Below are 17,606 nucleotides of genomic sequence, written 5' to 3'. Positions count from 1 at the left end.
CATGGAGAAGCCACTGGTGGAGGTGCTCACAGCCCCTTGAAATGTCATCCTCCCGGTTTGGACCAGTCTCCCCCATGGTTTAAGCTAACAGTGCAGCCTTGCAGTACGGGTTAGGAGAATTCCTACACCTGAGCTGACAGCACAGCATGCAGTCCAATGGGCAAAGCTGCTGCCAATCAGTCGGGTGGAGTGGGGCAGAGGTGGGTGGGTTTTCAGGCAGCCATGCAGCGCACTAATCTCTGGCCATCCAAGTGGTGACCGGCACTCTCCAGTATGAGTTAAGGGGCCCTCAGATTTAACCAAGACAGGTTCTTAGTGTGCCCATGCTAACCCACGCATCTTTCTTTCATCCTTCAGAAGGAGTACATCAGGATCTAGCTGTATGCCTCACGGCTTACAGAGAGCAAAGACGACAGAGAGGAGAGTGACTGAGGCTCCTGGCTGTGCAGAGGGAGGAGCAGCAACCTTAGGAAGAAGGGGCGGCTGGAGCTCCCACACATGCCACCCAACAGTCACAGCGAGCCATTGCTGGTCGGTGCCTAAGCTAGACCCAGGGTCTATAGACACCGCCTTTCATTCCTGCAGATGACCGAGAACCAGTGTTGCTGAAGACTGCGCATATCTAAGGAACTGGTCAGTCTCATCTGCCACTTACCGCAGGATTTGGTGCCACGGGGACTCGGAGGGCATCCACAGCCAGTGGCCATGAAAGTGACCACGGCATTCAAATTCTATGGAAGCGGCACCTTTCAGGGCTCCGCAAGTGACCTCTGTGGGATATCACAACCCTCTGCCTACAAATGCATCCATGAGGTCAGAGATACCACCTTTGCGAACGCACAAAACTTTGTGCATTTCATCCAGGGCCAGGAGAGCCAGGATGCAAGAGCGATTGGATTTGAACAGATCTCGGGTTTCGCACAGGTGCAGGGTGTGATTGACTGCACTCATGTGGTGCTCAGATCTCCATTGCAACACGCTGTCAATTGCATCAACTGCAAGGGATTCCATTCGCTGAATGTGTAGCAGGTCTGTGCACGGTTTCCAGGGAGTGTGCACAATGCCTAAATCCTCAGTTGGTCACGAATTCCTGACATCTTCTAGGGTCCACAGAAGCTTCAGTGATGGCTCCTCGGGGACAAGGGCTACCCACAGAGGATGTGGCTGATGACAACCATGCGGTGGCCTCAGACTGCAGCAGAGCAAAGGTATAATGCGGCTCATGCTGCAACTCACAACTTGGTGGAGCAAACCATCGGGATGCTGAAAATGAGGTTCTGGTGCCTGGACAGGTCTGTTGGAGCCCTGTAGTATAATCCACAGAGGGTGTCACGCATCATTGTCACCTGCTGCACCCTTTACAACCCGGTGCTGCAATAGCGAGAGGAGCTGGCTGAAGAGGAGATGGTGGAGCTGGAGGTCTCCTCCAATGTGGAGGACACCGATGGGGATAAGAGTGAGGAAGTCTTCGAAGGCAATGATGACGGAGATGAGGCCCTTGTACTGGCTAGGCGAGGAAGGCACATCGGGAGGCCTTCATAGCTGCTAGATTTGTGGAGGATGATGACGACATGCAGTGAGGGGACACTATAGATCCTCACATTGCATCTATGAACGGTTGACTCCAGTCTGGCTTATGGCAGTATGCATACCCTCTGTGATAATTTTCCTGTCATGGAGAGGAAGTGGAGGCCTTAATAGTCGCTCGATTGCAGGAGGATGATGACAACATGCAGTGTGGTCACTCCATAGATCTTCACATAGCCTCTGAGAATGTCTGACTCCTATCTGGCCAAGGGCAGCTCACTTGTGCTCTGTGATCAGGGTCATATGATAGAGACACAGCCATGAAACTTTAAAAGCATCTGATCCTTTGTTCACCTTAAGCACCTGACCCCTTCAGGAGCACAGCGTCACTGGTTACAGATGCAGGTGTGATGGGGGCCAGCTCCAACTTAAAGGTGCTGAGAGCACACAGAGAATGAGAGAACTCTGTGACGCCTGCCCACATTCTGGCAGCAATGACAAACACCATCGAGGTGTAGGCAGTAATGTGTCTAGAGAGTGTGAGGGTGGACCATCACTACAGCCCGAAGGCTGCACAAAGCACAGTGAAGAGGCCCTGGACTGAGACACCTGCCTTTATCTTGTGCAGAAATGTATCACATCTGAGTGACATGAACACTGCTCAGCAAAACAAGGAGCCATAGGCAGGGAGACATTCTTGGGAGCTTATTGACAATAGGGAACAATATGTACAAGTGATTAACACCCATGCCCAGGCTGTGCCAAGTGGTTATGGTACTGGGTTTGTAACCCCAAGATCAAGAGTTCAAATCTCACAATGGCAAACTATGAAACAATGTAACTTCATCTGAAACAGATGGAAACGGGTTTGTACTAGAAAGAGTTACATCACTTTAACTTTTCTAAACCTGCCGCTAGGTGGAGGCAGCCTGCTGACTGCGATGCCCTGTCTGTGATGATCTTAGCGGGCGTCCTCTGGAGGGCCGAGACCTGGAGGGCCCCGGCCTGCTTTCAGGGTCCTGCTTTGAGACGGTGGCACGCTCCTCAACCTGTGGAGCTGGAGTTGCTGAGGTCACAGGAAGAGGGGAGTTGGATGGACCATACATTCCCGGATTCACCTGGATGGATGGCCCCAGGGGTACACCTGCTGATCCTCCTCCCTATGGGTGCTCAAGGACCCCAGGCTGACTCCTTGAGGAGAGGGGTAGCTGGAATGAGATCGGGCTGCCCCACACCTCTCTCACATTCACACTGATGGAGGCCAACAATGGCATCAGCGATGGAGTTGAGCCCACACTGCAATGCAGGGGCGACATCCTGGACCAAGGTTTCCATGGCGGCTGCCATCCTACCAGTTTTGGCCTCGATGCATTGGCATGCCGGCGCTATCACCTCAGCCTGAAGGTAGGTGGACTCCTCCATCCTGCCTTGCAATCTGAGGAGTGCAACGGACACCCCTTCCTGATCTTCCCGAGCTTGCCTTTGCAACTCCAGCAACTGAGGTTTGACCAAGTCCAGAAGCTCGTCATCTGAGTTGGACTCAGCAAATTTCTAGTCTCCAGCAGTTCTCCGAGTGCTGAACACCTGGGAAGTCCCTGCCACCGCCTGCTGTGGATTAGATAGTTTGATGTGCTCACCAGATTGTGATCACGAGGATATTCTGAAGCTAGGTCGCACTGAGGTGTGTCTCTCTGCGCCGCTGGAGAGTGTGAATGAGTGCTCTGACAGGACTTCAAGGGGAATGTCTCCAAATTCCTCTTCAGAGGTTTCTTCAGGGGTTGATTGGAGGCCCTGGGTCATGGACTCCATCAAATGTTTCCCAAATGTGCCTGCGGAAGCAGTGGGAGATAATTAGTGCATGGCAGTGGCCTATGAAATAGGACATATCACTCTCAGCATGGTTGTCTGATGGATGTTGCACTGCTGGATCCCCACTTGGTACAGCATCGCCGACCTCACCATCAGCACAGGATCAGTTCATTATTGTGGCCGGCCAGCTAGATTGCTCTGTTTTCAAAGTCCGTAAGGATCTTGATTTCAGGCATTCTGCCACCGGTCTGTGACCTCTCCCTCTTGTTGTGTGCCAGCTTGTCCTGCATGAATAGAGATGGAGAAAGTGTAAGCAGAACACCTGCCAGGCCAGATGACAAGTATGCCTGGCATCTGGGTGGTGAGTGGTCACATGGATGGGATGAGGACGATGAAGGTGTGTGTGAGAGAGTAAATGGTGATGTCCCTTGAACTGGCAGTGAGTGGGCCCTTTGGATGTTGATGGGTTTGTGAGTGTGAGAGTTGAGAATGATGAGAAGAGTGACTTATCCTGGAAGAACGAGGGAGATCATTCATTCACTTGTGGCATTGGGTGGCTGTCCTCTTCTGAAGGGCGTTGGCGCTGACCACTGCTGCCACCATCTCCCAAGCCTGGTTGGTTAAGCCACTGCCCATCATGCAGCCAGAGTGGGGGTAGAGGACATCACGGCGGGCCCTCATGGTATCCAAAAGGCATTCCAGTGACATGTCACTAAACCTGGGGGCTGCTGTCTTTTTGCCTTTCGTGAACATCTTCCCTGCAGTAGTCCTGGGCTGGAAGCACTGAGATGTGTGCGTGTGGCTAGACTTTAAATATGGCACCCGGCATGATGAAGCAGCAAGGTGATGGTGTGGTGGGTGAATAAGAGCCACAGCATGTTTCCCGGGAATGCATAATTAATGTGGCGGGTTTGGGACAATATTGTGTGAAAAGCCGCCATTGTGGCCAATGGGTAAAATGTCGTTAGAGATATATAATACAATCAGTCTTTATTGAGTGAATTGATTTTGGGGCGATTGCTAGTTTCTTATTGATAACTGTGAAAAAAGTGAATGATCGGTTTTGTTCAAATTGCTGGTCCTTGGTTTGTACAGCTGACTTGCTGTACTCATTTCATAACAATCTATTGTGTGATCAAATCAACATGGTTAACACTAACAAAAAATGATCATTTAGCTAAGTTTAGCTACATATTGCTTTTGCATCATATTATAAATCTCTAACAGTTACATTGATTTTAAATATTGGAGATGAATAATGGTTTATGACCCATAGTTAAGGTGTGACTTGGACGATATGCAAGGCTGAATTATATGAACATATGAGTGGATATAGGAGTGAATACAATATTTAAATCAAAGTTTGGTTAAATTTGCACCTACACTCACTTTATCAAACTAAAGTCTACAGCTGAACAGTTATTTTTTTCATCAATAGTATGTTTTCCTCAATTCCTTACTTTTCTAACTGAAAGTGTGAATTATACCATTTAGGAGCTTAGTGGTGAACTTTTTGACTTGAAACTTATATTACTGCCACATATTTAAAACTCAGTTATAAATATGAGGAAGGAATTAATTGCTTACTTTCAGATAAAGTAGGGAACATCAGCTTTTCATTATCAGCGTCTTCAAACTTAATGTCAAAATATTTATGGGGGTTCCGCAGAAAGTCTGGTTCTGGCACATCGATGATTTTCTCCAAGTCTTCCATATGTAGGGAACTAAATGTTCCTGCAAAGACAATCCAACAAGTAAAAAAATACAAAATATCTCTGAACATTAAATTGTTACAACAAATCAAATATTTTTCAGTTTTATTTATTAATACAGGAAATAATGTTACGCAGACTCTTTAAACACAGTCATTCTGCCAGTGCAATATTAGGAAAACAATAAGAATAATTGGTAAATAAGTTGGAAATCAAGGCTAAAAAGATGTTGAACAATTCTAAACTAAAGTCTTAAAATTGGTAATAGGTTAGATTCTGGGTGGAATTTTCCGTGCCCGCTGGTGGTATGAGCGGACAATATGGCGAGATCGGTTTCATGATGGTAAGAAGGCAGGTTGCGATTGTCCGCTCAGTCCATCTACTACGGCTGGTCAAGTTTCCCACCATTGGTCATCAGGAACCTCATTGTAATACAACAGCATATCATTATCAGGCCATCCTGCCAGGCTCTTGCTCCCCCCGCTGGATCATCCATCCATCCATGTCAGCGGGAAAGCACGCTGACGTGTTTCACAACAGCACAGAGGGGACGTGCACTTGGCAGCCTGCACTTTGAGTGAACTGGAGGTGAGTGCACGGCAATGTTCTGCAGAGGTCGCCAGGGTCACCTGTTACTTTTCAGGCTTCAGGGGCGCCGGGGAGTCGGGGTTAAGTGCCGCCCTGTCTTGGAGGTGACTTGTGAGGGTGAGTAGGGGGCAAGTGCAGCCTTGCCATTGAGGCAACTGGTGGCTGGGGTGGGGTTTGGGGGTGGGGGGGGGGCGTTGTTTGTGGTCAAGGGCAACCCTGCCATTGAATATAGCACACAAGCATTCAGGGTCCGGGGGGTGGGGGGTTAGGGTTGGCAAGAGATGTGGCCATGCATTAGGGAAATCTGTAGAAAGTGACCATTCCTCTGCAACTGAGACAGTTCAGGCGCAGCCACATTGATATGATTGGGGTCAGGATCCTAGCTTATCTGCCCACTCAAGCAATGCAGAGGTATCAAAGTGCCACCTAGTTTCCCACAGCCCGCACCCTGCACTCCCCACCACCCTTCCCCGCCACCTCCCCCCCAGCACAGACTGCAAATTCATGAGCATTTTAGTGGACTGCAGAGCAGTTGGACTGCACATGTTGTACTATCTCCTCGCTAAAACTGGCCATGGAGCAGTCATTGCTCACAGCCCCCAGCAACGTCAGCATACCAGTTTGGACCAGTCTCCCCCATGGTTCAAGCTAACTGGACAGCCATGCAGCGCACTAATCTCAGGCCATCCCAGTGGTGGCCAGCACTCTCCAGAAAACATTAAGGGGCCATAATACTTAACCAGGACCGGTTCTTAGTATACCCATGATAACCACATATCTCTCTCTTTCATCCTACAGGAGAACTACATCAGGATCATGGAGCCTGGTGAACTAACTGTATGCCTGATGGCCTACAGAGACCAAAAAAGACTGAGTAGAGAGCAGCTTGCCACTTGGTGGAGCAGACCATCGGGATGCTGACGATGCAGTTCTGGTGTCTGGACCAGTCTGGTGGAGCCCTGCAATACAGTCTGCAGAGGGTGTCACACATTGTCACCATCTGCTGCACCCTTTACAACCTGGTGCTACAACGGGGAGACGAGCTGGCTAAAGAGGAGATGGAGGAGATGCACATCTCCTCCAATGAGGAGGACGCTGACATGGATGAGGCTGAGGAGGTCCTTGGAGGCGACGATGATGGGAATGACGTCCTCGCACTGGCTAGATGCGGCAAGCGCACTCGGGAAGCAATCATAGTTGGTAAACTTGTGGAGGATGATGACGACATGCAGTGAGGTGACTCCATAGTTCCTCACATTGCATTTGTGAACCTTTAACTCCAGTCTGGCTTACAGCAGTGCACATACCCTCTATGAGAATGCTCCTGTCATGGAAAGACAGTGGAGGACCTAATGGTCATTCAATTGCAGGAGGATGATGATGACATACATTAAGGGCACTCCATAAATCTTCACATAGCCTCTGAGAATATCTGACTCCTGTCTGGCCAAGGGCAGCTCGCTTGTGCTGCGTTATCAGGGTCATATCAAAGAGACACAGCCATGAAACTTAAGAAATATCAGATGCTTTGTCCGACTTCAGCACCTGAGCAGTTCAGGAGCTGGAGCACAACATCATTGGTCACAGATGCTGAAGAGATGGGGGCCAGTCCCTCCTTAAAGGTACTGACAGCAGACAAAGGGAATGAGAGAACTTGTTGGCGCCTACCCATTACATCTTGGCAACAATGACAAGCACTGCCAAGGTGCAGGCATCAGTAATGTCTCCAGGGAGGCTGGACTATCACTTTGGTCCAAAGGCTGCACAGAGCACAGGGATTAGGACCTGGACTGAGACACCTGTCTTTTATCTTGTGCGGAAAGGTTTCACATCTGAGTGACAAGAGCACTGCTCATCAGAACAAGGAGCCACAGGCAGGGAGACATTCTTAGGAGTTTATTGACAATAGTGAACAGTATGTACAAGTGATTAACACCCATGGCCAGGCTGTGCAACTAATTCTCCTTAACTGTCCTAGCCCTGCTGCTACATCTTGGTGCTCCCTGGGCTTCCATAGCGGATGTGGAGGCAGCCTGCTGACTGTGACGCCCTGTCTGATGACCTTGGCAGGCATCCTCTGGAGGGCCGCAACTTGGAGGGCCTCGGCCTGCTTTCAGGGTCCTGCTGTGTGGCAGTGGCACCCTCCTCAGCCTGTGGAGCTAGAGCTGCTGAGGTCACAGGAAGAGGGGAGTCGGATGGGCTGGACGCTCAGAGTCACCTGGGTGGATGACCCTGGAGTGTGCACCTGCTGATCCTCCTCCCAATGGGTCCCCCAGGGCCCCTGGCTGACTCTGAGAGTGGAAGGGGCAGCTGGAGTGAGATCGAGCTGCCCAGCATCCCTCTCACGTACACACTGTTGGAGGCCAATTATGGCATCAGCGATGGAGTTGGGCCCACGCAGCACTGCAGGAGCGAAGTCTTGGACTAAGGTCCCCAGGGCGACTGCCATCCGACCAGTGTTGGCCTCGGTGCATTGGCATGCCGGCGCTATCAGCCCAGCCTGAAGTCAGACGGACTCCTCCATCTTGCCTTGCAACCTGAGGAGTGCAGCAGACATCCCTTCCTGTAGTTCCTGAGCTTGCCTTTGCAGCTCCAGCAACTGTGACATGACCAAGTCCAAAGGCTCCTCATCTGACTCAGACTCTGCAAATTTCTGGCCTCCAGCAGTTGTCTCATCACTCACAGCTTGGTTGTCTGATGGATGTTGCACTGCTGGTTCCCCACTTGGTAGAGCAGCGCCAACCTCACCATCAGCACAGGACCGGTCCAGATCATCGCCGGCCAGCTGGATGGCTCTGTTCTCAAAGTCCTTTAGGACCTTGATTTCAGGCATTCTGTCACCGGTCTGTGATCTTTCTTTCTTGTTGTGTGCCAGCTTGTCCTGCATGGATAGTGTTGGAGAAAATGTAAGGAGGACGCTTGTCCGGCCACATGATAAATGTGCCTGGCCTATGTGGGTGGTGCATGATCTCATGGATGGGATGAAGACAATGATGGTGAACGTAAGAGAGTGAATGGTGACGTTCCTTGAACTGGCAGTGAGTGAGGGCCCTGTGGATGTTTGCTAGGTCTGTGACTGTGTGCGTTGAGAGTGATGAAAAGAGTAACTTACCCTGGTGAAACGGATGAGATCATTCATCCACTTGCGGCACTGGGTGGCTGTCCTCTTCTGAAGGGCGCTGGCGATGACCAGCCAAGTCAGATTGGTCAGGTTGATGCCCATCCTGTGGCCAGAGCAGGGGTACAGGACATTGCGGTGGACTTCCACAGCATCCAGCAATCACTCGAGGGACCCATCATTAAACCGGGGATCTGCAGTCTTCTTGCCTTTGAGGGCCATGTCTCCTGGGCAGCAGTGGTGAGCTGGAAGCAATGAGTGCTGCACTTGCCTTTAAACATGGCGCCCGGTGTGATTCAACGGCAGGGTGATGGCGAGCGGGCGAATGAGGAGCCTGCCCGCCATGGAAGTGGCGTGTTTCCTCGGAGTGCATAAATAATGAGGCAGGTTCGCGATGGTACGGCATGAAAACCCGCCCCTGCCATCGGCAGGCAGCATGCCATTTTGCTTGCCTGCTAGCCCACTTAGTGCAAATTTGGGAAAATTCCACCCTCTATTTAATGGAGAAACTGCAGCTACACAGCGTCAAATCAAATTCTAGTGAATTACATAAAAATGGAGGGCTGTTTCATTGTATGAAGATTATTTTTCACAATGTTTTAGTGGCAATTCAGAAGTTAAAATTTGAATAAATCAATTTTCTAGGTTGCAATGCTTCATTGATGTGTGTTTTCCGGTCCCCTTCTCAGTGCTGCTCTTGTCAGTTTATGCAGTGGTTTAGAAGTAAATATTTCGATAACTACTTGAACTTTCAATAATTGGATACAATTGTGAAAATGAGAGGAAACACTTCTGTCCTATAGATTCTTCTGAAAATGCCAAATCTAATTTTACAGCAGTAGGTAATATGTACCTCATCATGTGCAATTGTAAGCAATGAATTTGGAGACACGTAGCAATAACTTGTACCAACGGCATCAAAATCCCATTTATGAAACTAGTCTCCAAGTTTGCTACGTTAAGATTGCGCAGTTACACAATGGTAGAATTTGTTTATGTAATGAACTAATTAATACTCTATAAATGACATTGTAATCGTAAATATCTATCCATTAATATTCTTGAATGAGCCAGTGCTTAGTTCGGAATTACTATTATTGTTGACTTGTAAGAAAGCCTAATGGATTATTCCATAGTAATTGCAATATATGCAAGTATAAGTTTATGTGTAAATAGATTATTCTTACCAATAGGGTTCTGCATTTTGCCCCAAGCAGACAGCTGCGGTCTTGGTCTCTTTTGGATTCTGTTTTCTCTAAACCTGTTACCCAAAACTGTACTTTTCCATATGTTAATCCTACAAGATAAATTTCAATATTACTTAAGAGATACTAAATAGTTAAGGCTTATATTTAGAAACTTTGGCCTGAATTTTACCTATGGTGGGCGCGTCCAATCGCCGGCCCGTGAAGGGTCGGGAAAGGGACTACCCACCACGATCAGCCCCTGACCGTGATTTCACACTGACTGGCCAATTAACAGCCAGCCACCGTGAAACGCGCACTGAAACGCTCAGCGCTGCTGGGCTGGGGATGTGAAGAGAGCGGGTGATGATGTTTCCACTGGCATGAGTGACGCTGCGAGAAAGCTCCCAGAAGGCAGGGAGCTGGAGACCTGAAAAAGCTGAAATAAAGAATTTTAAAAGATGAAAAACGTCTCCATGCATCACAATCAATCACCCAAAAATATAGCCACTAAAAATGCTGTCCACAGAAATTTATTTTTATTTTACCTCATCATGGAAATTTCATTCCACCCGTGGATGAGGTTTGATGAAAAATGCAAAGGCCACCTGACCTATTTGCTCGTCTGCCAACCATAAAGTTGGATGGGCAATGAAAAATTGTTAATGGGCTTAATTGCCCTCTTAATTGTCAGCGGGCGCGCTTTCGACTTTCGTCTGCACCCCCCAAGCAAAATATCACGCGAATGCACAATGACGTTGGGACGCTCGCCCGATGTCTTCTCGCATGAGTTTACACCCGGTTGGGTCGGGTACACACCCGCCCATGGGACATAAAATTCTCCCCTATGCATTTTTCCAATATTTCTGTAACTCATTTTAATACAGCTATCCATTTAAGAACTTTTACTCCTACATCAAAATGTTTACTGTGGCCAGGATTTTCCGGACCCGCCGAAAGTCAATGGGCTCTTGGTTGGACTGTCGCATTCTCCACAGCGAGTCCTGCCACAGTGGGGTTGAGTTTCCCGGCGTACATGTCAGATGTGGATTAAGAATGACATTGATAGTGCATCACTAAAAATGATTAAAATGCATAACATCTTTAAATATGGTTTGGGGAAGTATCACACTGCTCATCAGAACAAGGAGCCAAAGGCAGGGAGACATTTTTGGGAGTTTATTTACAATTGTTAACAGTGTGTACATGTGATTAACACCCATGCCCAGGCTGTGCAACTAATTCTCCTTCACATTCCTAAACCTGCTGCTACGTCTTGGTGCTCCCCGGACATAAACAGCAGAGGTGGAGGCAGCCTGTTGACTGTGACGCCCTGTCTGTGATGACTTTGGTGGGCGTCCCTTGGAGGGCCCCGACCTGCTTTCAGGGTCCTGCTGTGTGGCAATGGCACCCTCTTTGGCCTGTGGAGCTGGAGCTGCTGAGGTCACAAGAAGAAGGGAGTCAGATGGGCTGGACACTCTCGGAGTCACCTGGATGGGTGGGCCAAGAGTGGGCACCTGCTGATCCACATTCCTATGCATGCACAGGGACCCCTGGCTGACTCCTTGAGCAGAACGGTAGCTGGAATGAGATCAAGCGTACACACTGTTGGAGGCCAATTATGACATCAATGATGGAGTTGAGCCGTGCAGCAGTACAGGAGTGAAGTACCTGGACCAAGGTCTCCGTGGCAGCCACCATCCTACCTGCGTTGACCTCAGTGCATTGCAATGATGGCGCTACCACCACAGACTGAAGACAGATGGACTCCTCCATCATGCCTTGCAATCTGAGGAGTGCAGCGGACACCCCTTCCTGATGTTCCCGAGCTTGCCTTTGCAGTTCCAGCATCTGTGACATGACCGAGTCCAGAGGCTCCTTATCTGACTCGAACTCCGCAAATTACTGGCCTCCAGCAGTCCTCCAAGTGCAGGACGCTAGGGAAGACCCTGCCGCCATCTGCTGTGTATCAGTCAGCGTGATGTGCTCACCAGATCGCGACCCTGAGGCTACTCTAAAGCTAGGTCCCACCAAGGTGTGTGTCTCTGCGCTGGTGGAGGGTGTGGGTGAGCGCTGTGACAGGTCTTCAACGACAGTGCCTCCAAGTTCCTCTTCAGAAGTTTCTTCAGGCTTGTTTGGAGGCCCTGGGTCATGGACTCCGTTAGCTGTTTGGCAGATGTGCCTGCAGAAGCAAGGGGAGATAATTAGTGCATGGCAGTGGCCTGTGAAAGAGGACACATCACTCACAGCATGGTTATCTGATGGATGCTACAATGCTGGATCCACATTTGGAAGAGCACCACCAACCTCACAGTCAGCACAGGACTGGTCCAGATCCTCGCCAGTCAACCGGATGTCTGTTTTCAAAGTCCATGATGGCTTTGATTTTGGGCATTCCGCCACCAGTCAGCGACCTCTCCTTCTTGTTGTGTACCAGCTGCATGACTAGAGATAGAGAAAGTGCAAGCAGGATGCCTGCCAGGCCAGATGATAAGTATGCCTGGCCTGTGCGGGTGGTGAGTGGTCCCTTGGACAGAATGAGGACAATGACGGTGTGTGAGAGATTGAATGGTAATGTTCCTTGAACTGGTAGTGGGTGAGATCACTGTAGACGTGTGACGGGTTTGGGAGTGTGAGAGTTGAAAGTGATGAGAAGAGTGACTTACCCTGGACGAACAGAGGAGATCATTCATTCTCTTGCGGCACTGGGTGGCTGTCCTCTTTTGCAAGGTGTTGGCACTGACCACTGCCTCCCAAGCTGAGTTAGTGCTGTTGCTGCCCATCTTGCAGCCAGAGCGGGGGTAGAGGACATCCTGACGGGCCTCCACATCATCCAAAAGGCACTAGAGGGACGGGTTATTGAACTTGGGGGCTGCAGTCTTCTTCAGTTTCAGGGCCATATCTTCCGTGTTGCAGTGGTGGTCTGTGGCTGGATTTTAAATATGGCACTCGGCGTGATGCAGCAGCAGGTTGATGGTGGGCGGGTGAATGAGAACCCAATCACCATGGAAACAGCATGTTTCCCAGGAGTACATAAATAATGTGGTGGGTTTAGGACAATACGGCATGAAAACTCGCCATCACGGCCGACGGGTTAGACATCATTTTACCCACCCGCTACCGCACTTAGTGCAAATCTGGGAAAATTCTGTGCTGGGAGTGAGCCACACAGGCACTGCCCTCCACCCCTCTAATTACCCCACCCCCCTCACACAGACACACACATTCACCCTCTCACTATCTCAGACACACACGCTCACCCTCTCTCCCTGACACACACACTCACCCACACACACATACACACACACATGCAAACACATGTTCACCGTCTCTCTTTCTGTCTCTCTAACACACACATGCTCACCCTCTCTCTCTCAGACACACACATGCTCACCCTCTCTCTCTCAGACACTCACCCACCCACCCTCCCTCACTCACCCTCACCCACCTATCCTCACTCATTCTTGCTCATCCACTAAGCCGCACACCCTCACCCACTTACTCACCTGCCCTCACACTAACTTACATACGCTCACTCATCAAATCAGCTGTGGGGATGGGGGAGGTGCGATGAGAACGGAAGAGGGGACCGGAGCAACACCTGAGGCCTAGTGGCCCCTGAACGCAGTGCCTGCTGAAGGGGGTGCTGAGAGCTGGTTGAACGTGGGAGGAACCCAGGGAATGCAGGAGGAACTGGGGAATGTGGGAGGAACCGGGGGGGACCCGGGAGTAACCAGGATATACAGGAGGAAAAGGGGAAACATAGGAGGAATCGGGAAAATGCAAGTGGAATCTGAGAAACATGGGGAAGAATCAATGAAATGTGGCTGAAGCTGTGGAAACGCAGGAATGAGCCTGGAGGAACCGGGGAAACTCAAGAGGAACTGGGGGAGAAACCAGGGGACCCCGGGGAGGAACAGGGGGGAACACAAGAGGAACTAGGGGGAAACTAGGGGAACGCGGGGAGGAACTGGGGAGAATGCAAGAGGAACTGGGGGAGAAATCAGGGGAATGTGGGGAGGAACCGGGGGGAACTGGGGGAAAAATCAGGGGAATGCAGGGAGGAACCAGGGGGAACGCAAGAGGAACTGGAGGGGAAACCAGGGGAATGCGGGGAGGAACTGGGAGAATGACAGAGGAACTCGGAATAAGTGGCCAGAGCCTGGCCAAAGGACCATAAGCCGAGGGCTTGATGAGTAGAGGCCCCATGTGTTCCAGAGTTGCTAATGTTCACTGTTCCTCCAATCACAGCCTGGTTCTCTTCCATGTTTGCTGCTGATAGGCTCACAATTGAACCTATCGGCAGCAAATGCAGGAGAGAAACAGGCTGTGATTGGAGGAGCAGTCCCCTGCAGAAATCTTCAAACTCGTTGACCTGCCTTATTGACATTTTCAACAAATGCTCCAGGGGGCCACATGGAGGGGATTCATGGGCTGTGGGTTGGACAAGCCTGACCTATAGTATTGCATTCAGCTCTGAGGACTGCATCTCAGGAAGGATATACTGACCTTGGAGATGCAGAGCAAGTTCACCAGAATGATACCAGGGCTAAGAAAGGGTTAAATTATAATTATAAGGTTACATAGACTAGGTTTCGTAGTCCCTTGTGTACAGAAGAGTAAGCAGTGATCTAACTGTGGTGTTTAAGATGATTAAAGTTTTCAATAGGGTAGAGAGAGAGAAAATATTTCCTCTGGTGGGGGCATCCAGAATAAGGGGCATAACTTTAAAATTAGAACTAGAGCATTCAGGGGCGATATCAGGGAGGAATCCTTCACACAAAATGTAGTGGATATCTGGATCTCTCTCCATTAAAACTCTATTGGTGCTAGATCAATTGAAAATTACAAAATCATGAATGATAGATTTTTGTTCGACAAGGACCGTAAGGGATATGGAACCAAGTTGGTAGGTGGAGTTAGGTCACAGATCAGCCTTAATGTAATTGAATGGCAAAACAAGTTCAAGGGGCTAAACAGCCTACTCCTATTCCTCTGCTATGGTATCAGCCTGTTATAGATCCTGTCTTCAGGCAGTAAAGCTATAAATGCATGATGTTGTACAGTTTGGCTTGAAATAACACAGCAGATTCTAATTTCCAGCCTAACTGGTTTCCAAAGATAAAAGAAAATACAAACAACCTGGATTGGACTATATTTAAATTACCAAGGGACTTTTGATCAAAGGTGGTTCCGAAATATTTAACATTTCCAAAGTCCCAAAGTTTAAAAAGTTTCAAAGTTCCAAAGATGTATGGGAACAATGGAATTTGCATTAAAAGGGAGAAACATGTAGAAAGGAGAAGAGGCTATGTGTCAGAGAGGAAGGCATTGTAAGGTCAACCAGAAATGTGAAAAGCCTCCAGTGTTTGTGCATTAAGCTGCTGTCTACAGAAACCAAAGCTGGGAAAAGCCATTTTGAATTCCACTGTCCAGGGGGTTATGTTAACTGGCTGGAATATCTTTAAAATCTATTTTTTGTTTACTGTTGCCTTAACGGGGTTGTAACTGGAAGCCAGAATAATTGGGGTTTTTAGGAGTTATTATATTTTGTAGACCTATGTATGTGCTTGAAATCTTTTCTTTTGTTAATAAATGTTTAATTTAGTTTTCTAAAAAAATCTCTAAGGTCTTGGTGGACTTGTTACTACTGAATTCAGAGCACGCATCTCGAAATAACTACAAATTGCAAAACCATTGTGATTGCGTGATCAAGTTTCCCTCATGGATTTGATCCACCTGGCACACATCATCTGCCATGTCATAACAAGTTATAAACATAGCAGTAAGAAAACACACTTATAAATGCAGCAGCTATATTCTGCTATCTCTATTAATCCTTTCTCTACCCAGCATTTTGTTATAATGACTTACTTGCTATCTGGGTCAATTTTCTCTTCAGTAATGGGGATGCTGTGTTTGAAAACTGACAGACATTCTTCACTCCTCACCTGCTTCTGACCTACAGTCTTCTCCTCTTTGGGCGCTATTTTTATTACAGATGGAGGTGAACACTCACCAATTCGCCAATGTTCATCCTAAATCCAGTGTTTCAAATTAGTAATTTTTCTAAAATGCAGTCATTTGTCTTTAAACATTGAAGTGATTTGGTATATAACAAATGTACACTTAATAGCTCATGAAATAATTGATCTATTTTTCCTCATGGCTTCAGTAACCTACCCAAAGTGTAAAGTTTATCCTTTGTAGAATAATTTATTTTAAAGTCTAATTTGTTCATATGAATTGATGTCCATTGTGGAGGCATTTTCTTCAGTTGTCTCTAAGAAAATGCTTGAATACAATGACCAATAATTTCATATGTGATTTCATGCGATATATATAATGTAACTAAGCGCAACGAAAACTGAACTACATAGAATCGCTCAGCACAGAAAAAATTCTGCCTATCGTGCCCACCCTGGCTCTGTTCAATTTAGGCCCACATCCCAGCCTTTTACCCATAACTCTGCAAATTAGTCCTCTTTAAGTACATGTCCAATTGTTATCTTAAATTTCCTATGGAACCTGCTTCCACCAACCTTTCCGGTATTGCATTGCAGATCTTAATTGCCATATGTTCAAATATTTCTTATTTCCCCTTTAGATATCTTGGCAATTATTTTTAATCCAAGAGCTCTGGTAATCAAGACACTTGTCAGGAGAAATTACTTTTCCCTACTTCGTCTATTAAAACCATTCATAATTTTGAATACCCCAATAAGTCTCCCTAAACTTCCCTGCATGAAGGAGAACAATCACACCTTCTCCAATCTCACAATATAACCAAAATCCTTCATCCCTGGCATTATTCTCTATACCCTCTTGAAGGCCTTAACATATCTTCTTATAGTGTGGTGCCCAGAATTGTATACAGTACTCCAGCTTAGGCATAACCTGTCATTTCTAAAGGTTTGGCATGACTTTTTTTTTGTATTTAATGTCTCTGTTTACACAGCTGAATATCATATTAACTGCCTAATCAGCTTGCCCTGCTACCTTCAAAGATGCTTGGCCTAAATAGCCAAGTGGTTATGGTACTGGGGTTGTAACCCCAAGATGAAGAATTCAAATCTCACAGTGGCAAACTATGAAACAATGTAACTTCATCTGAATAGGAACAGATGGAAACATGTTTGTACTCGAAAGAGCTACCTTCAAAGATTTGTGAATATGCTGGCCTGGGTCCTTCTGCTCTTGCACTCCTTTCCATGTGGAATAGATACACCCCTAGTGCTGTTAGGCAAGGTGTTCCAGAAATTTGACCCAATGACAGCCAAGGAATGGCGATATTTTTCCAACTCAGAATGGTGTGTGTCTTGGAAGGGAACTTGCAGATAGTGGTCTTCCTGTGTGCCTGCTGCCCTTGTCCTTCCAGGTGGTAAAGGTCACAGGTTTGGAAGGTGCTGTTGAAGAAGCACTGGCAAGTTGCTACAGTTGATCTTGTAAATGGCACACAATGCTGCTACTGCACACTATTGATGAAGAGAGTGAGTGTTTAGGGTGGTGAATGGGGCACTGATCAAGTGGGCTGATTTCCTGAGTGTGGTTAGAGTAGCACTCATTCAGGCAAGTGGGGAGTATTCCATCACACATGTAAGCTGGGCCTTGTAGACATTCTCCTGACAACTGCTACTGTCCTCCTCACTATTCACTAAACTGCATGTT

At 47.9% G+C, this 17,606-nt stretch overlaps 1 protein-coding gene across 2 annotated transcripts in view; it reads right to left on the bottom strand.

Annotated features, from left to right (window-relative positions):
* Nucleotides 1-17,606, bottom strand: part of LOC121273717 (WD repeat-containing protein 49-like) — an 85,468-nt gene that overhangs the window by 27,190 nt on the left and 40,672 nt on the right. For both annotated transcript variants that reach the window (XM_041180883.1, XM_041180887.1), the window contains exons 15-17: nt 15,813-15,976; nt 9,942-10,051; nt 4,924-5,070 (exon numbers count right to left, since the gene is read on the bottom strand). In XM_041180883.1, coding sequence (XP_041036817.1) covers nt 4,924-5,070; nt 9,942-10,051; nt 15,813-15,976 — 421 coding nt within the window. The remainder of the gene's footprint in view (nt 1-4,923; nt 5,071-9,941; nt 10,052-15,812; nt 15,977-17,606) is intronic.

This window comes from Carcharodon carcharias, chromosome 2 (genome assembly GCF_017639515.1).
Source record: "Carcharodon carcharias isolate sCarCar2 chromosome 2, sCarCar2.pri, whole genome shotgun sequence".
Lineage (NCBI taxonomy): Eukaryota > Metazoa > Chordata > Chondrichthyes > Lamniformes > Lamnidae > Carcharodon > Carcharodon carcharias.
This window is presented reverse-complemented; position numbering and strand designations above follow the sequence as displayed.